The following is a 21363-nucleotide window of genomic DNA, read 5'->3' on the forward strand; positions in this document are numbered from 1 at the left end:
GCTGCGTTGAATTCATGACCCACAGATGGGTGAGGGACAATAAATGACCTTTGTTGCTTTAAACCACTAAGATTGGGACTGATTTGCTATGCAGTGTTAGATGACAAATCCACCATAGAATAAAATAAGGACCCACAAGGCCAGACAATATAAATACATAAGTGCATAAACAAAAAAATAAAAAACCATGCACCAAGTCCTGGCTACATCAAACTGGTCACCCACCCCAGAACCACTGTAATGTTTGACCATTCCATGCCTGGGCGTGTGCTGCAACTATAAATCCAGATCACCTTCCAGGGCGCAGCTCCAACAGCCTCCTGGCGTGCACCTGCCCAAGCCTTCCTGGTTGAGCTGTTCGCTCCCTCCCTGGTGGCATTCTGTGCTGATCTCTCATGGAGCTCTTATCACGGCTGAGTGTGATGTCTAGTTTACACATCGGCCTCCTCAAATTTGACCCCCCCCCGAGGGCAGCACCTCTCACACAGCCTGGCACATAGGTGTTCAAACGTGAAACTGTTGAATGAATACTCACTTTGTCCACAGTGTCTTGCGAATCTGATTCATCTGGTATATTACCTCCAGCCACGTTCATCCATTCACATGTTTGTTGCAGACACATTGTTTGCCAGATGATGTGTGAGACACTGGGTATAAGTAAGCAGGACGGCCATGGCCTCTGCCCTCAAGGAGATTGCAGACCCATAAGGGTGGGGAAGGGGTTAAACTAGCATAAGAACATGCTGCAAAATTACTGAACAAGGGTTTGTTGTGGTGGAAAGTAAAGAGAATAGGGTGGGCCATGGACCAGGATGCCAGGAGTAATCCAGAGTGTTCTAGGCAGATTTTTACACAGGCTGGAAGGCAGAGAAAAACTGTGGGTGCTATAGAAACTGAAAGCTACCTGGGCAACTTGAATAATACGAGTGGAAAGGAAAGAGAGCCAAGAATAAAGCAAAGGGCCTTCCTAAAATTTTGATCATGTAACTTCTACTTGGAAAGGTCAACATTCCCTGTTGCTTATGGATCCAGGACAGCATTTGTAGATGGGCCGTCAGATACTGCACAGCTTCTTCTAGCTTCATTTATCACTGCTTCCAGTAGAAATGTCCAGTCGCCATTTGGCTTTGCAATGCTTATTTTCTTTCCTTATTCACTTCACCTAGAATGTCTTTCCCATCCATTCTGCCGATGAAAAAAACAGCCCATTTTTCAAGAACCATCCTCCTTAAAATCTGTACCCACGTCTGTACCATTCACAAGGCAGGATTCTCGTCCTGCCTTGTCATGTACCAGAATTGTCTTTCCTACACTTGGTCTGTGAGACCACAAGAACTGTACCTTATACTTTTTCTTTCCATAGGTTTTATTTGCAATAAAACCTTTTATTTCAAAGGCATTTAACTGACCTGTCAATAATTAATTTCTTTATTCTATTTTTTATTGCAAACCAATTTCTCAGCTCCCTATGGCTTTAAAAGTATGTGTGTGTATGTGTGTGTGGGGGGGTGGGGGGTACTGAAATTCCAGCTCTAGGCAGATTATTTCAGGATTTGTGAAAAATGGCCTGGCCTAAGTAGCTCAGTGGTTAAGTGTCGACTTATGAACCAGGAGGTCACGGTTCAATTCCCAGTCAGGCCATATGCCCAGGTTGCGGGCTTGATCCCTAGTGTGGGGCGTGCAGAAGGCAGATGATCAATTATTTTCTCTCATCACTGATGTTTCTATCTCTCTCTCCTTCTCCCTTCATCTCTAAAATCAATAGAAAATATTTTTAAAAAAAAAGATTTGTGAAAACCTCTGGTGAAATCTCCAACCAATTTTGTAATTTCCCTTTGTTGCAACAAACCTGGAGCAATTATTTTCCTGGAATTATTTGGCGTCACTGGGTTACGATCATTCTAACCCTGCTTATGGTGAAGGCAGGTGTACATCTGCCTCAGTGTGTGTCTGCCCCCACTTCTGTCACACTGTGGGACCCTCCTACGGAGCAGCAGACGCTAATGTGGTGAAGAGCAAACAGGACCAACAGCGAAGGCAGACGCTGGAACACAGGAAGCAACGAGGTTAAGTGGTGGGGCTCATTAGATTCAGAAGAAGGACACTCAGTTCTTGCAATTCTCTGCCCAAACCCACAAAGTGTATTTCCTCTTCAACTGGTTAACTGGCCATCTTGGCCCATTTACAAATAACAGGCCAGGACTTGTTAGAACCAAATTCAGGTGAGTGGGCCTTAATCCCAAGTTTCTGTTTTCAAACTGACTGCTACTCTAAGTCTCAGAACCAGTGTGTGGCCCACTTACACATTTTGATGGGCATTTCTGCCTATGACTCTACTTTGCTATAACCCTTGTTTTTCTTTCTTCTTGGCCCTGGTTTAATTAATGATAAACTGTCATACTTGATGTATCTTTATAAGCCTCCTTACTGGAACAAGTAAGATATAAATAAATTCTTGATTTATTCCCTCCAATTTCTTTCTTCTCCTATAAATGCCTCTACACTATTTTATGGAAAGGAGATTAGGGTGTTCAGAATAAGATTTATTATTTTAGAATTTAAAATGAATGTAAGTTTTATACACAGAATTAGGAATGGATTTTGTGAACCTCGGGAACCTTCACATGGTTGAGCAGTTATTTTTCACAGAACCATCTGCTTTCTGAGTAATTAAAACATTACAATACACATTTTTGTACATGTGAAATATTTCACAAAAAGATAAGCCATATGAACTTGTCAAACAACAGATTGCAAATTCTAAAACTGGTGGGAGGGAAACTATTCAATTCACTTTCATTAACAGCCAGGTGTTGAAAGGGACACAATAGATCTAGTGCAGCATGAGCTTCAAAGGTGGAAAACTACTGCCAAAACCACCACTGGTGATTCTTTTACCCCGGCTGGAGGGTTGTTATACACACCCATGAGGTAACCCAATTCTTAAGACACAGTTCAATTTGGCAAAACCTGACCAAGAATTCACGGAATAGAGGATACAGCGAAGCAGAGGCATAAGTCAAAGTTGTTGGCATTGGGAAATCTATCATCTTGCCAGGAAATTAGACGCATAGACAAGAGTTTCCAAAACAATGGAGAAAATAATGCTACAAGAGTGAGAGATGGTGCATTGAGAAGAGAGAGGCGTAATTACTTCTCGAATGGAAGGTAAAGGGAAAGCTTTTTGTGGAGGTGGCCTCACTAGATTTGAGTCTTGGAAATAGGTAAGAAATTCGGGAGAAAGGAATAGAAAGAAAAGCTAGAAGTCTGACAATATGGTAACAACTTGCAGTGAGAGAGAATGGGAACTACAACCAAAACTGCATGCTGAGTCATCCTGCTCACCTTACTAAGAAAGAATGGGCTGGATTTGGGGCAATGATTCATGAAGGTTGTGAGCAGTGAGCCAGAAGGACACTAAGCTGTGTCAGGACAGACAAAGGGTAAGAGTGACTGCTGAAATCGGTGGGTGAAAAGAAAGGAGTTACTGCGAGGGGAGTGAGGGTGTAGCATTAGTAACAGAGAAGAAGGAAGTGATAGGAGAAAAAATGTTTTAAGGCCACATTTACTCCAAATCAGAGCTTACTCAACTACTTTTTTAACGGTACATGATTTAATTTCCCAAGTCATTTAACATGTATCTCAGTGGTTAGAGGCACACATTGCAGAGGTGGCGTGTTTGAGTTCAGATCTGTCTTCTACCATTAGCTGTCTGTGTGATCTTGGGAAAGTCACCTAACCTCTCTGTGCTTCTGGCTCCTTACCTGTGGAAGTGGGAGCTTTGGTTGTTAAGCAGGGTAAGGCAGGAAAAGCATCAGGCACATAGTAAGTGTTCCCTAAAATGAACTATCATTATTTGGCCTTTATTTGCCATCAAATCATTAGAAAGTCATTCTCTGCTAAAAATAAATAGATAGAAATGCTGTAGTTCTCTGCAAAGTTCGGTTGATATAGCAAACGCCATCGATGTTGAGTTACCACCACATGAGCTCTTAAACAAGTGAAACAGGAATAGCATAGCAGGCTTTGGGGCCATGCCACCACCGTCAAGTCCCATCCCAGCCATTTACTAGTTAACAGTGCTAAATAAGTGTCTTCTATTATTATTATTATTATTAGCATTGCTGGGTTGTTTCCCAAACCTCCAGGGATGGCGTTTAATCTCATGATTCTCCGAAGTCTTACAGAAGCAAAACCAAAAAGAAATGTGTCCAGATAAATTCCTTTTTCTGTCTAATAAAAACATAAAAATACTATTGTAAAAATAGCCCAAACTCACTCCTCTCCCCTCTTTTCAGTAAGAGACAATTGGCAGCAATCCTCAAGAGTGTTGTTGTAGCAGGTGCGCAGCATGAGAGGGGTGAAGAGGAGAAGAAGGGAAATGTGGTGAAGAGTGTTTTGAAAAAATCACTTGCCCCAAAGCTCTGAAGACTTGAACATTGGGCATTCAATAGAAGACATGCTGTTTCCAGACCTGAGAGCTTTGGTAATGAGGACACATGGAAACAAGCATAGAATAGAGCAGGTCCGAGGCCTGAGAGAAGAATGAAAAGACAGACTATGGATGCCAAGTCTTGGCAGGTATGAGAGACACAACTGGGTGAAGAAAGACAAAATATGCAAAAGAAAAAAGAGAAGTAGGCATATCATTCAGAAAGATGTTGGATGGATCCCTTTAGAAACACGTGATTTCCTTTTTATTGATGTCCACACCTTCTTTGAAAACCGTACCTGTTGTTTGCTTGATTGGACGTTCAAAAGGCACCGAAGTCTTTTAAGATCTGAATAGTCCCTAGGAGAAAGAATAACACAATGTCAGCCAGCAGAAGACTCCAGGTGAACTAGGCATGTCACCCACTGATGGCACTGCCACCTGGAGGCCTGCTTTTATGGACGGAAACATAGGCACACTAAACACTTCCTTCAGAACTTTGCAAATGGTCACACAGTACAGTAAACACTGCAACCCAGAGTAGCAGTGGTCAAGGGTCCACGCTATTTCTCAGAAGCCTATTAAATCCAGTTGCTGGCCACTGCCTGAGTTAATAATTAGCAAAGACTCAGTATGGGGTTACCTGGTGGTGGTAATTCCTTGCTGTTTTTTATCGGTTGATTTTTCTGTGGTCTTCACCTTTCTGTCTTGATCAGGCATTGTAAAACGTCAACGCCCCAGAATTAACATTGCATTCCTTTCAAAGTAAACCGGAGGGAAAAACTTTAGTTGGGTTGGATGCTCCAAAATATTCTCAGTTAATACAGCCAAAAGTCACTTATAACATTTACTTAAATATGCAACAAAAAAATGTCAATATGAATACCATTTACTATTCTCATCTGAAGGCCTCTGGGTACATTTAGAGAATAGTTTATAGTACTCCAGAGCCTATATTTTCTAAGTCATCCTTGGTTTCAAACATTCTGACCCATTGCTCCAATAAGTATTGTTCTGCGTGTCAGGAAAAATGTCCTCATTTGGGGTTTCTAAAATATGTATATCTATAAGCAAATACCTACATCCCAACTGATGCTATTATGCCTTCTTACTTGTCTTTCTTGACACGTATCCTTGACGATAGCTGCTAGTTAGGGGTTCCTCCCTCATCACAGGTCATGTCCATAAGAGTCCCAGAGAAAGCCTCATCCACTTGCAAATAAGCATTGCAATGTCTAGCAGGTGTCCTCAAACTACGGCCCGCGGGCCACATGTGGCCCGCCAAGGACATTTATCCAGCCCACCGGGTGCCACTGCCTGTCCTGCTTAGCAGCCGACTCGTCCCGGGCCCGCAGTGCGCATAGGAATTTGTTCATAGTTTTTTTTTTTAAACTATAGTCCGGCCCTCCAACAGTCTGAGGGACAGTGAACTGGCCCCCTGTTTAAAAAGTTTGATGACCCCTGGTCTAGAGCAACAAAATGTCATTGGATTTCCAGAATTCCTAAAGTGTTTGAGTGCCACCTGAATCCCCACGTGGATCAGTTCCAGTCATAAGCTCTTCTGCAACAGTTGGACAGGCCCTGAACTCACTCAACCATCTTGTTAAAAACAATTCAACAGGCCCAAAATGGAGTCACTTATGCTAAGCCCCACATTACTGAACCAAGACTTAATTACATTTCAGCTCTCCCAGAAGTGGAAACTTAAACCAGCGTTAGTTAGGTAACCTACCTGACAAACTCCTACCATCCCCTTTCGGTAAAGCAACCTTGCAATAGCCGGCCTGCTTTCTGCCTAGCACAACTTCCTCATTCCTGCTCCGTTCTGCCTATAAAAGTCTTTCTATTTGAACAGCAACTCAAAGCTCCTTTCTATCTGCTAGATTGGATGCTGCTGCCCAATTTATAAACTGCTGAATAAAGCCAATAAAAAGTTTTAAATTTTACTCAGTTGAATTTTGTTCTTTTAACAAGTGGGTGAATGCACCTCAAAATACAACCCAATAGGCATTTCAGTCTTCTGAATGAAGCTTTGTGGTCATTGTCAACTTTCCAAGATCAATTTTAGTACTATTTCTCACTCCCACTCAAAATATGAGTTCACAAATAGAACAATTTATTTGTTTGCTTTTTTAACCCTTAACAAACTTCTCATTCAATTGTTTTAGTTTCCAGAATAGAAACAAAAAGGAAGTGGAAGATACCCAGACTTTCAACTCTATAGCAAATACAAAATTAAGTATACTATTAGTTTAATTTGACTGGATGCAAATGTTTCCACTGTGCCTCAATGCCATAGCTTGACTTCACGGTGTGTTTTTCAGGCATGAAAAAGCATGCATTACTGTCTTATAACTGCATGCCTCGATGTATTATGAAATCAATGGTCAGCATCCAAGTGTTTCAGAAGTATTTAGAGGCAAAAAGAATTGCCAATGGGTGTTCCACGGCAACAGAATCTAGTAAAATTTAATTTTGTGAAATGTACAGACCGTTAAGGAATTAAAAATTATTTTCCCAATATAGTTGTCATATTTGTGACAAAGAGTTGAGCTGAAATTAATTGGAGGCCAAGTCTCTCATCACAGATGCACACCAAGAAAAACACATCACTGATATTTTAGGACTGTGCCTAGGACAGTGGTCAGCAAACTGTGGCTCGCGAGCCACATGCGGCTCTGTTGACTAATGAGTTTGTCAACCACTGGCCTAGGACATAACACTATGGACTCATCCATTTAACAGATATTTATTTACTATGTCTAATCTCAGACAGAAAACTGTTGAAGGTAAAAGAGGCTATCACAATTTTGTGATTCTACCACAAGCAAAGAAAAACCCACTTGGCAAGTTTAAAGTATGTTTTGTATGATATTCAGCTAGAGACTTGAATTAGCATTGGCTTTACTCAGAAAGAAAGTAAGGCAGGGAGGAAGGAAAGAGGGGAAGGAGGGAGGGTGGGAGGGTGGGAGAGAGGGAGGGAAGGAGGGAGGGAAAAAAGAAAAGAAAGGGAAGGGAAGGGAAGGGAAGGGAAGGGAAGGGAAGGGAAGGGAAGGGAAGGGAAGGGAAGGGAAGGGAAGGGAAGAGAAGGGAAGGGGGAAAGAAAGGCAAGAGGGAGGGAGGGTGGGAGAGAGGAAGAATGGATGGTCTGTAAATTATTCTTTAAGCCCGGCCGGTGTGGCTTAGTGGTTGAGCATTGACCTATGAACCAGGAAGTCACGGTTCGATTCCCAGTCAGGGCACATGCCCAGGTTGCAAGCTCCATCCCCAGTGGGTGGCGTGCAGGAGGCAGCCGATCAGTGATTTTCTCTCATCATTGATGTTTCTATCTCTCTCCCCCTCTCCCTTCCTCTCTGAAATCAAAAAAATATTTTTAAAAAATCATTTCTTAAAGCAAAAGATCCAAGTCCTTTTTATAGACAGATATTAAAATACCCCAAAAAGTTCTAAAATAAATGGAAATCCAGTCAAAATAAATAAAATCTAATTTTACTTTTCCCTCAATGACAGAGAGAAAATTCCACATAGACACACTGGCCCTTTGGCTTCCCATTCCTGCTCAGACCATAGCTGCAGACTGTTTTACAAGTAGGGAATGAAAGATACAGAGATTAGCACATGAAAATGGGTAGAAAAGCTCACAGCTTCTTCTGCCAAAGATCACATCCATGGCAGGCAAATCCTGCTAAACACCTATCTGACTCCCCTGCTTAATCTCCGTAATGTCATTGACCCAGTATGTGAACAAGAAATAATCAGCTAATAGTTTTATCAGTTTAAGATTTGCATTTACTCTCTGAGCTGGAAGAGTGAAAATAAATAAATCCCTGGAAATGTCTCACTTAATTGAACAGTAAACAAATCCATCAGAATCAGTAGAAACAGACAATTGACTTTATGACTAAAAAAAAAACAAAAAACAAATCCTTTCCACTTGATGGCTGTTAATATATAAACTGTTCCAAAAAATAATAACTTTGATAATTTGGGAAAGCTTTAAAATATGTTCTCTAATTTTATTTTATTTTTTAAATGATGACACTATACCAGTAGTTATAATCTCAGAATGGGGCCGGGGACGAGGAGGCAGGCTTGGTGGCGGGGAGAGCATTTCAAGAGCTTCAGCCAAGTTGCCCAGAGGACACAGCTTAGTGAAAAAGTGTTACTAAGACAGGTCCAGCAAGGGTGCTCGCTGAGGCAAGAGCTCTCCAGAGGGTAGCTTCCGCCTGATTCCCAGGAGAACGCTGCAGGGTACAGGCTCTGCCTCAGAGCTGTCTAAGGCCGAGGGAAGGGAGCTGGGCTTTTGTGCTCCTGTCTCCTTCAGTCACTGCTTAGGGGCCACCAAGAGAGGTCATCTCTCCCAGGCACTCCTGCCTGAGGACTAAGGAGCCCCTGATAGCTTGGGGAAGGGGGGTCCTCCAAAAAAGAGATATGGGAATTAGCTGTTAGAAGCAAAAGAACATTGAAGCCTATACCCAGGACAAACAAACAGGCCTAAGGGATGGAAGAGGCTGTGGGTGGAATGCCCATGTCGTCCACTGTGATCATCAACTCCAGTGGAGGAGCTGTGGGTGATGAGGGAACAGAATCTTTACTGTGGCTACAGGCTGAGCCCGAGCCTCCCGCAGTAGCTCTCAACTAATGAGTCCCATGTCCCTGCTCCTTTGCTTGACCTCTCCAGATGCTAGCATGACCTTGTTGGCCTAGCAGTCAGCTTGGTCTCTGGCCCTCTTCTCTTCTCTATCTACCCGCTTCTCCCTAAGGGATCTCTTGCAGCCCCAAATGTATACGGTCAGCCCGAACCCCATCCTGAGCTCTTCGATGCACAGTCCTCACCTGGTTGTCTAACAAGCATCCCAAATTTAATACACCCCAAACAAAACCCTTAAACCCCACCCCCAGATCATAGGGCCCTCATCTAGTCACTGGCACCACCCAGCTAGTCTAGACAATGTTCTCCATCCTTCTCCTTCACCTCCCACATTCCAGCCACCACCAAGACCAGTCAGTCAGCTTTCCCTCATCTCCACTCCCACTGCTATTGCTCTGTACTCCGAGCCACTGCAGCTCTTGTCTGGACCACTGGCACCATTCCTCACTAGTCTCTCTGTTTCCACCCTTGCTCCTCTATATCTGCAGGAGTCCATGGGATTGGTTTAAAATGTGAATCAGCCTGGCTGGTGTGGCTCAGTGGTTGAGTGTTGACCCATGAACCAAGAGGTCCCCAGGTGGATTCACAATTAGGGCACATGCCAGGTTTCAGCTCGATCCTCAGTGGGAGGCATGCAGGAGGTCTCTCTCATTGATGTTTCTCTCTCTCTATCCCTCTCCCTTCCTCACTCTCTAAAATCAATAAAATTATTTTTTAATACTAAATGAATAAAATGCGAAGCAGATCCTGCCACTCTGTAGTTTACAACCTTCCTGTGGCCTTCCCTGCTGCACTTGGCTTCTAACCATGACTTTCACCTCGGAGCGCTTCTAGCCTCTCCCTTCCCTCTCACTTACTCCACTGCAGCCATGCTGGCTTTCTCCCAACCTCATTCCTGCCTGAAAGCCTGGGCACTTGCCACTCGCTGTTCCCCTCTCATGTTCTCCGGCAGGCTCTCTCGTGTCATTCAGGTCTCAGCTCAAGATTTCCCCTCCTCAGTGAGGGCTCCCCTGACCAATCTCTACAACATATTCATTCCCACACACCCACTTTTACCACCTCTCCGTGTCTGATTTCCTTCTGGAGCTCATCAACATCTGAAACCTACTTGTCCATGTATTGGTTTCCTTGCACAAGATCATAAGCCCCATGTGACAGATATTGTGTCTGTTTTATCCACAAATATATCCCCAGCACACAGAACAACACTTAGAACAGTGCATGACACAGTGTAAAAACTCAAAAAATACTTGTCAGAATCTGTGAAAAAGTGGCTTAAGGTATTTTTTTTTTTTTACCAGTTTGTGAATTATTTGCTTTTTAACAATTATTTAATTTTAGAATTAGGGCCTCCCAACCTGGTGCTCCTTCTCAGTGCCCCAGGGTAGCCTGAACTCCCTACACTGCAAATTTATGCATGAAATATTGCAATTGCCTGGTCACCCCATAAGACCAGGGACTGGCCCTCCCTTAGTCACCAGACACCTGAGAGGCTAACAATAACAGGGTGGGGCAAAAGAAGGTTTTACAGTTGTGAGTACATGAAACAGAGTTTATGTTTGTATTATTATTTCTTAATTGTTGTGTTATTTTCCCTATAAACTTACTTTTCCTCACCCTGTATTAATTAAATAAAAATTAATGAGTGAATAAAAAATATTTTTTTAAAAACCTGTGTCATTACTTTAGTTCAAAAATCTCTACCTGCCTGGTGTGGCTCCGTTGGTTGGAGTATCATCCTGTGCACAGCAGGGTTGTAGGTTTGATTCCTGGGCACATACAGGAGGCAACTGAACAATGCTTCTCTCTTATGTTGATGTTTCTCTCTCTTCCTCCCTCTCTAAAAATTCAAGAAAAGCCTATCCTTGGGTGAATATTTTTTAAAAATCTCTCCTCAGAGGGAAGGCAGGAGAGGGTAGGTGGGTGGGAAGAGTCCAACCAAAGAACTTGCATGCATATATGCATAACCTATGGACACACAATAGTGTGGTGAAGGCCTGGGGGTAGAGGGTGGGGATGGGCCAGATGAGATCAATGAGGGGAAAAAAATTGTTGTAGCAATGTGAAATTGCTGTGAACATCCCTAAACACTCTCCTCATGGACCAGTAACATACCAGTTTGGAGACCACCTAAATAGCAATGGCCTAGACTCGTGGTTGGCAAACCGTGGCTCGAGAGCCACATGCAGCTTTTTGGCCCCTTCATTGTGGCTCTTCCACAAAATACCACAGCCTGGGAGAGTCTATTTTGAAGAAGTGGCATTAGAAGAAGTTTAAGTTTAAAAAATTTGGCTCTCAAAGCCTAAGGGAACTTTGGGACAACACGAAACAAAACAACATCCGCATAATAGGGGTTCCAGAAGGAGAGGAAACTGAGCAAGGAATAGAAAACTTGTTTGAAGAAATAATGGCAGAAAACTTCCCTGATATAGGGAAGAAAAAACCCACACAAATCCAAGAAGCTCACAGAGTCCCAAGCAAAATGAACCCCAAAAGACCGATGCCAAGGCACATTATAATTAAACTGGCAAACACCAACGACAAAGTAAGAATCTTAAAAGCGGCCAGAGAGAGACAGAAAGTTACCTACAAAGGAACCCCCATCAGACTAGCAACTGATTTCTCAACAGAAATTCATCAGGCCAGAAGGGAATGGAATAAAATATACAAAGTCATGCAAAGGAAGGGTCTGAATCCAAGAATACTGTACCCAGCAAGGCTATCAATCAAAATTGAAGGTGAAATCAGGAGCTTCACAGACAAAAAAAGGACTAAGGGAATTTATTACCACCAAACCAGCAATGCAAGAAATGCTGAAGGGTCTGCTGTAAAAAAAAGAAATAGGAAGCGAAGAAGGAACACAGGGGTAAAGAATAAAAATGGCGACAAATAAGTACCTATCAATGATAACTTTAAATGTAAATGGATTAAATACCCCAATCAAAAGATATAGGGTAACGGATTGGATAAGAAAACATGACCCATATATCTGCTGTCTACAAGAAACCCACCTCAGAAAAAAAGACGCATACAGATTGAGGGTGAAAGGATGGAAAAAGGTTTTTCAGGCGAACAGAAATGAAAAAAAGCTGGGGTAGCAATACTTATATCTGACAAATTAGATCTCAAAGTGAAGGATATAACAAGAGATTAGGAAGGCCACTTCATAATACTAAAGGGAGCAATCCAACAAGAAGAAATAACCCTGGTAAACATATATGCACCCAATACAGGAGCACCCAAATACATAAAGAAAAATCCTGGAGGATATCAAAGGAGAGACTGACAGCAATACAATCATAGTAGGAGACTTTAATACCCACTATCACCATTGGACAAATCCTCTAAACAAAAAAATCAGCAAAGAAACATCAATGCTAAATGACTCACTAGGCCAGATGGAATTAATTGACATCTTCAGAACATTTCACCCCAAAGCCACAGAATATACATTCTTCTCAAGTGTACATGGATCATTTTCAAAGATAGACCATATGTTGGGTCATAGGCAAAGTCTCTTCAAATTCAAGAAGATAGAAATCATATCAAGCATCTTCTCAGATCACAGTGGCACAAAACTGGAAACCAACTACCATAAAAACAATCCAAAAAAATCAAAACACATGGAGACTAAACAGCATGCTATTAAACAATGACTGGGTTACCAGAGAGATCAAAGAAGAAATAAAAAACATCATGACAACAAATGACAATGAAAACACTACAATCCAAAATCTATGGGACACAGCGAAAGCAGTCTTGAGAGGGAAGTTCATAGCTCTACAAGCATACTGCAAAAAAAAACAAGAAACAATAGTAATAAATTACCTAACCCTACAACTCAAAGCGTTAGAAAGAGAGCAACAAGAAAAGCCCAGTGTAAGCAGAAGGAAGGAAATAATAAAGATCAGAGCGGAGATAAACTACATTGAAAACAAAAAAACAATACAAAAGATCAACAAAACCAAGAGCTGGTTCTTTGAAAGGATAAACAAGATTGATGAACCTCTAGCCAGGCTCACCAAGAAGCAAAGAGAGAGGACCCAAATAAACAAAGTCAGAAATGAAAGAGGAGAAATAACAACAGACCCTACCGAAATACAAAGGATTGTTAAAAAATACTATGAACAACTCTATTCCAACAAACTGGACAACCTGGTGGAAATAGACATATTCCTAGAAAAATATAACCTTCCAAAACTCAATCAGGAAGAATCTAAACATCTCAATAGGCGAATAACTATGGAAGAAATTGAAGCAGTCATCAAAAAGCTTCCAGTATGTACTGGGGGGAAGGGGAGGCCGGGGGGAGGTCAATGGGAAAAACAAAAAAAGGAGACATATATACTACTATTTGTAATACTTCACACAATTAAAAAAATAAATAAATAAAAATTTTTAAAAAAAGCTTCCAGCTAACAAAAGCCCGGGGCCAGATGGCTTCACAGGGGAGTTTTACCAAACATTCAAGGAAGAACTAAAATCTATCCTCCTCAGACTATTCCAAAAAATTCAAGAGGAAGGAACACTTCCAAGCTCCTTCTATGAAGCCAGCATCACCCTTATACTAAAACCAGATAAAGACAACACAATGAAAGAGAATTACAGGCCAATATTCCTCATGAACATAGATGCCAAAATCCTCAACAATATTCTAGCAAATCAGATCCAGCACTACATCAGAAAGATCATACACCATGACCAAGTAGGATTTATCCCAGGAATGCAAGGATGGTACAATATCTACAAATCAATACACGTGATACATCACATAAACAAATTGAGAGATAAAAATCACATAGTCATATCAATTGATGCAGAAAAAGCATCTGACAAAATCCAACACCCTTTCTTGATAAAAACTCTCAACAAGGTGGGAATAGAAGGATCATGCCTCAACATCATAAAAGCTATATATGAGAAACCCACAGCTAACATCATACTCAATGGGCAAAAACTAAAACCATTTCCCCTAAGAACAGGAACAATACAGGGATGCCCACTCTCACCACTCCTGCTTGACATAGTACTGGAAGTATTAGCCATTGCAATTAGACAAGAAGAAGAAATAAAAGGCATCCAAATTGGAAAAGAAGAAGTAAAGCTGTCCTTATTTGCAGATGACATGATATTCTACATAAAAAACCCAAAAGGCTCCATCAAAAAACTAATAGACTTAATAAATGAATTCGGCAATGTAGCAGGATACAAAATTAACGCCAAGAAATCTATGGCATTTCTATACACCAATAGTGAACTTACAGAAAGAGAGACTAAAAAAGCAATCCCATTTACCATCACACCAAAAAAATTAAGATACCTAGGAATAAACTTAACTAAGGAGGTAAAAGACCTATACGCGGAAAACTACAGGACACTGAAAAAAGAGATAGAGGAAGACGTAAACAGATGGAAGAACATACCATGTTCATGGATTGGGAGAATCAACATCATTAAAATGTCCATACTACCCAAAGCAATCTATAGATTCAATGCATTCCCCATTAAAATACTAATGGCATATTTCACAGACCTAGAAAGAACTCTCCAAAAATTCATCTGGAATAAAAAAGACCCCGAATAGCCACAGCAATCCTGAGAAAGAAGAACAAAGTAGGTGGGATCTCAATACCAGATTTCAAGCTGTATTACAAAGCCACTGTTCTCAAAACTGCCTGGTACTGGCACAAGAATAGACATACAGATCAATGGAATAGAATATAGAACCCAGAAATTGGCCCAAACCACTACGCTCAATTAATATTTGACAAAGGAGGCATGAACATACAATGGAGTCAAGACAGTCTCTTCAATAAATGGTGTTGGGAAAATTGGACAGATACATGCAAAAAAAATCAAACTAGACCACCAACTTACACCATACACAAAAATAAACTCAAAATGGATCAAGGACTTAAACATATGACGAGAAACCATAAAAATACTAGAGGAATCCACAGGCAGAGAAATCTCAGACATATGCTGAAGCAATTTCTTCACTGATACTGCTCCTAGGGCAATGGAAAATAAAGAGAAAATAAAATGGGACTACATCAAAATAAAAAGCTTTTGCACAGCAAAGGAGACCATCAATAAAACAACAAGAAAGCCCACTGCATGGGAGAACATATTTGCCAATGATATCAATGATAAGGGTTTAATCTCCAACATTTATAGGGAACTCATGCAGCTTAACAAAAAGAAGATAAACAACCCAATCAAAAAATAGGCAACGGACCTAAATAGATACTTTTCGAAAGAAGACAGAAGGAAGGCCAAGAGACATATGAAAACCTGCTCAAAGTCACTAATCATCAGAGAGATGCAAATCAAAACAACAATGCGGTACCATCTCACACCTGTCAGAATGGCTATCATCAACAAATCAACAAATGACAAGTGCTGGCGAGGATGCGGAGAAAAAGGAACCCTCCTGCACTGCTGGTGGGAATGCAGACTGGTACAGCCACTGTGGAGAACAGTATGGAGTTTCCTCAAAAAACTAAAAATGGAACTCCCATTTGACCCAGTGATCCCACTGCTAGGACTATATCCCAAGAAACTAGAAACACCAGTCAGAAAGGATATATGCACCCCTATGTTCATTGCAGCACAATTCACCATAGCTAAGATTTGGAAACAGCCTAAGCGCCCATCAGCAGATGAGTGGATTAAAAAACTGTGGTACATCTACACAATGGAATACTACGCTGCGGTAAAAAAGGAGTTCTTACCATTTGCAACAACATGGATGGAGATGAAGAGCATTATGCTAAGTGAAATAAGCCAGGCAGAGAAAGATAAATATCACATAATCTCACTCATTTGTGGAATATAATGAACAACATAAACTGATGAACAAAAATAGATCCAGAGACAGATAAACATCAATCAGAATGTCAAACCTCAGGGAAGGTAGGGGAGGGTGGGGGTAAGGGGGAGAGATCAACCAAAGGACTTATACGCATGCATGTAAGCCTAATCAATGGACACAGACAACAGGGGGGTGGGGGCATGAATGGGAGGTGGGGGGTAATGGGGGAATAAGGAAATTTTTTTAAAAAGTAACATCATGTCTAAACAGAAAAACATGAAATAAAAAGGTCTATCTTTTTTGCAAATAAGACATAAATAAATAAAAAATTAAAAATTTGGCTCTCAAAAGAAATTTCAATTGTTGTACTGTTGATATTTGGCTCTGTTGACTAATGAGTTTGCCGACCTCGGGTCTAGACCATTGAAGTCTTTCTTTTCAAATAACAAAACTGTCTTCATAGCAACCCTAGATGGTGCTCTGAGAAGCACTGCCCAAGTACCACACAGCCTGAGTGTTGTCAATTCCAGGACAACCATGAGAGGGCGAGAGTGGGCCTGGGAGGGGAGAGGTGTGGTCAAGCAGGGCTGAGCATGGACTCCCCACTTGCATGAACCCAAGCAAATCCTGCTTCACTGGGGTTCTGTGTAGTTTCATTTGAGAAAAGCGTTCTTCTGCTGAAAATACAAATAGAAAACCACTCATTTTCTATCATTTCTTTCATAGATGAGATGAGGCCAAAGAGATTACAATACTTGCTACACGAACACTGTGCTCACATGGACTTTTGTCTGATTCTAAATGGAAAAGCTGAAATGATGTGTGTGTGTGTGTGTGTGTGTGTGTGTATGTGTGTTCTGAAAAAAATTAGGAGTACATTTTATGTAAATTTATATGTAAAATTTATATGTAAAATCCAAATGCATATTACTTTTTTATTTAATTTAATTTTATTGTTTAAAGTATTACAAATAGTAGTACATATGTCTCCTTTTTTTTCCCATTGACCTTCCCCCAGCCTCCCCTACCCCCGGCACATACCCTCACCATCACCCCCAGCCCCCCAGTGTCTTGCATCCATTGGTTAAAAATGCATATTACTTTAACAACAGAAACTTTTGGTATCTTTCCTTGGTACCTCAGTCCTGGGACCCAAATCCTATCTCCCGTGGGAGAGATAATATCTTTCCATACATCACAGGACAGCCACATGGGTTTGGTGTTTACAGCCCCAGTAAAGCACAGAAATCATCACAATTCTGATCAATTTTTTAACCCATTAAAAAAAGAAACTCTCAAATGTAATTCCTATCTTCTATTGTCACCTGAAATCTGGGTTAATTCTAAAAGAAGTCCCCAGAGACACACAGCTCGTTTGCCTTCAATCGCTTGGTAATCGCAGGATAAACACATCTGACAGAGAAAGATATCCAAGCCATGGTCAAATCACCTAACTGACTGTAATTAATCTAAATTGTACAATTTAAACCCACTACACTAAATGTCGTGATATTTGTAATATGGTTTTCAGATTTTCTACCTGGAAGTTTTTTTATCCCACAGTTGACTTGGCTGCTCCAAATATCCTCAAATGCCTCATCTTTACAAAGTCACTGGATTCCTTATGGAAATACTTCAAATCCCACAATGCTTTCTTTTCCTTCTAATCACTTAGGGCTGCACCTTATTTTATTTACTATATTTGCTAATGGTTAAAAAAGACAACACTTAGAAAGTAATTATAGTAACAGAGTTTGGTATAACTAAAGGTAATTGCCACTTTGGCCACATTGGGTTTATTATTTTGAAAAAGAACTAAAATAAACTGCTGTGAACCCTACCACAAAAGGAAGTGAAACTTCCTTGTACCAACACCAGGGAGTCCTTATTTCCATTGATGAGTTATGGGTAACCTCCCACTAGATGACAAGCTGCAGTTCTGTCTGTGCTCAAGTAAACAGTAAAGAAACTGAGCGCACCTCCAGCCCTGGGACTCGCTGGCACTGCAAAATGAAAAATCATTTTTCCACTTCCTTTACTGTGGATATATTTTTCATAAAATTCCTTTCATGGTGGTTCTTTGCAAAAAAGTGATAAAAATAAGATATAACTCACATAAAGCAACCAGAAATAAGAAAAAAAATGTGTTAAATGCATTGGTTAATCATTATTTTCTAAATCTTGATAACTGTACCAGAGTGATGCAAGAAACTAACATTAGGGGAAGCTGAGTGAAGGGTATATGGAAAGTCACTGTACTATTTTTATAGTTTTCATGTACGTCTAAAATTATTTTTTAAAAAACACTTAAAAATGTGTTGGCCACTTGAGCAGTTTAAGTAAAGTGCTCTGAGAATAGAGGAAGGGTTCTTTTTTCTTTTCTTTTTTTTTACAAAGAATAATTGCACTTAATCTCACAGATATAGGTACTTGGTCTTTTTCAAATTAGTTGTGTGTTAGAAAACTATGTATCCTGCACAGAAAGTGTTACGTTAAATTGGATAACTTAATGGCAAATAAAAGACACACACACACACACACACACACACACACACACACACACACTCTCTCTCTCTCTCTCTCTTTCTCTCTCTCTCTCTCTCTCTCTCTCTCTCTCTCTCTCTTCCTTTTATTTTTATTTTTGTTAATCCTCACTTGAGGATATGTTTTTATTGATTTTTAGAGAGAGAGGAAGGGGAAGGGAAAGGAGGGAAACATCAATCCATTGCTTCCTGAACACACCCTAACCAGGATCAAACCCACAACCTTTTGGTGTACAGGACAATGCTCCAACCAACCTAGCCACTTGTCTGGGGCCACATACACATTTTAAAAGTAAAGTGATAAAAAAAATTAAGGAACTTCTATAAGAAACATGACTTACTCATACCTATTATAGCTCAAAGAGGGAGTCTGTTTCTCTAAACTGTATGCTAGATTTTATCCTTTACATAACATTGTTATTGTTCTTCAAGGAACTATGTGTGGAGTTAGCAGAACAAAGACAGTTACTATAAGAAAGAACCTTAGAGCACATCTAGTATCAGGGTCTAACACCTTCTACGCCCAGGAGCAGAATGTAAATGAATGACAGAAGTAGAGTAGATGACAGAGAGTGGCAGGGCTTCAGTCAAACCTGAGAAGACATACCTTCCCTAAAGGGACTCAAAATCACATTAAAAATGAAGCTAAACAAATTGAAACACTTGCACGGGACATATAAAGCAGATCTACAGGTCATCAGTTGCAGGTCTTGACTCAACGTCCTCCATTTAACACATGAAGAAACTGAGACCCAAAGAGGTAAAACGTACCTGGGAGTAGAAGGAGAACAAAGCCCAGTTCACCTGCAAGGCCTAAATCTTAATGGCAAACTCTGGGGTGGATGGGAAAGAGGGGGTTTGTTGACTTTGGCCCTTAGCCGAGGGCAAAGAATTGATGCTTGCATACTCCACCTCCTGGACCCTGGAGTGCTTACAAACATCCATACATTCATCCCGGCTCACTCATGTGAAATAGGTAGGTGGTGTTCAGTAATATCACCATCAGAGTGGAAAACAAAGACCCAGTTGCTACAGAACCTCCATTGGCAGGAGTGCCTCGCTAGCTAAGGGCAAGTATCATCATGGCCTTGCTCCTGAGTCAACAGACTTGACACCTTCCTTGTGCAAATAGTTTATACTGTAAACAATTTTCTATTTTTCATTTAAATAAGCACTTGGAGGCTAAAAGAATCAAACATTCTAATAGTACAGTATTCTGATTGTCTCCCACTCATTCCCACAAATATTTATTGACCAGGGGCTATATGTTAGACACTCCTTTGTAAGTTTGCCTTCATTTTCCTCTGGCTAATAGCTACCCAAGTTGGTCTGAGAATGCTGCAAATAGAATATGCAGCAAAAAAATACATTACATTTTTCTTATTTTCAAGCTTTATTCCCATACAAACTCATATATTTTGTGATTTAGGGAAATACTTGAAGATATGGATGTAATTTTTATGAATCCCCTCAACAGTCACTGCATAATGTTATTTGTGTTATGTTTGTGTTCAAGTTTGTGTGGCTGCTAACCCAAGTCTATTCATGACAGAGTTTACCATGTGCCTGTGTTAGGACAAATGAATCCGAGGCCCATATATTAAGTAGTGATATTAAAAAGGAAAAATAGGTCCATTGCCCGGCCAGCGTTGCTCAGTGATTGAGCATCAAGCTATGAACCAAGAGGTCATGGTTCAATTCCCGGTCAGGGCATATGCCTTGATTGTGGTCTCCTTCCCCAGTAAGGGGCATGCAGGAGGTAGCTGATTGATGTTCCTCTCTCATCATTGATGTTTCTATCTATCTCTCCCTTTCCCTTCCTCTCTGAAATCAATAAAAATATATTAACATAAATAAATAAATGAGTAAAGATGATATGAAGGAAGAGTTTCTATTAGCCAGTTAATGAAAATAACTAAAGCAGCACACCAAATTTCCCTTTTCTCATTAGCCCCAAACACAGTAAAATTACATTCTACTCCCTGTTTTTTTGTGAGAGAGAACTGTGAAAATGATATTCATTCATTCCTTTAAGAAATAGTTATTGATCTCCTCATATATGCCAGGTATTGAGGATGCTACACTGAATAGGACATGATCCCAAATGTCTTCTCCAAAAAGTTAACCATCGTGGGAATAAGTCATGATAATAAGTGAGTCATGAATTAGTAATAAGTGAGTATGGACTCAGCCGTAGACCTTCTAAGGGAACACCGGTAAACACAATGATGTTCATAACAACTGGCAGAACTGCAAGGAACTAGAAGTACTTTCTGAGCCATAAAATAAAATAATATTTCCCCTAATAACATTCCATTCTAAGTGCATTTTATTATTTACTCTGCTCTGTGCAGAAGAGACTCCTGAGCACTGCAGAAAAAAATCCATCCACAATTCAGTGTGTGGGGGAAATCGTAAATACGTAGTTAATACGAAAAATGTGTATTTTTTTTACAGTTCAGCCTAAAACAAAGGATTCAATTAAAACACTACAAATGTCAGAAAGCAGAGCAAATGAATATCCATAGGAGATTACAAATTGAATGAATTCAAGGAAAAGAAAGATCGCTGTGGGCTGAAGAGCTATGGAAAGGCTCATGAACCCTGGTGACCTGAAGAAGGTCCGTAAGAATAGGTAGTGTGGGTGAAGAATACTCTGGGTGGGTGAAGAATACTCTGGGGGAGTGAAACAGAGGTTTGGAGGCTAGATCCTGAGAGTGGTTTAGGGATATGGTGAGTAGATGAGTTGAATTGGAGCTGAGAAATCTGGAAAGAAGTGAATAATAGGGAGAGGGAATAATGGCGGCGGAATAGACAGACGTGTTCCGAGCCTTGTCCCGGAGCAGAAAGAAAGAACAGCTGAGGGACGCACAAGGAGTGTTTGTTGGCTGGTTGGGAGACAGCTGAATTCCAGAAGGAGGTG

General features: G+C 40.7%; 1 protein-coding gene across 2 annotated transcripts in view; it reads right to left on the reverse strand.

Moving 5' to 3' along the window:
* NEK10 (NIMA related kinase 10) overlaps positions 1-21363 on the reverse strand; it is a 158941-nt gene that overhangs the window by 125425 nt on the left and 12153 nt on the right. For both annotated transcript variants that reach the window (XM_080673185.1, XM_080673186.1), the window contains exons 2-3: positions 5076-5189; positions 4732-4792 (exon numbers count right to left, since the gene is read on the reverse strand). In XM_080673185.1, coding sequence (XP_080529311.1) covers positions 4732-4792; positions 5076-5152 — 138 coding nt within the window. In that variant the 5' untranslated portion in view covers positions 5153-5189. The remainder of the gene's footprint in view (positions 1-4731; positions 4793-5075; positions 5190-21363) is intronic.

Source organism: Plecotus auritus (assembly GCF_963455305.1).
Source record: "Plecotus auritus genome assembly, chromosome: 6".
In the NCBI taxonomy this organism is placed as follows: Eukaryota; Metazoa; Chordata; class Mammalia; order Chiroptera; family Vespertilionidae; genus Plecotus; species Plecotus auritus.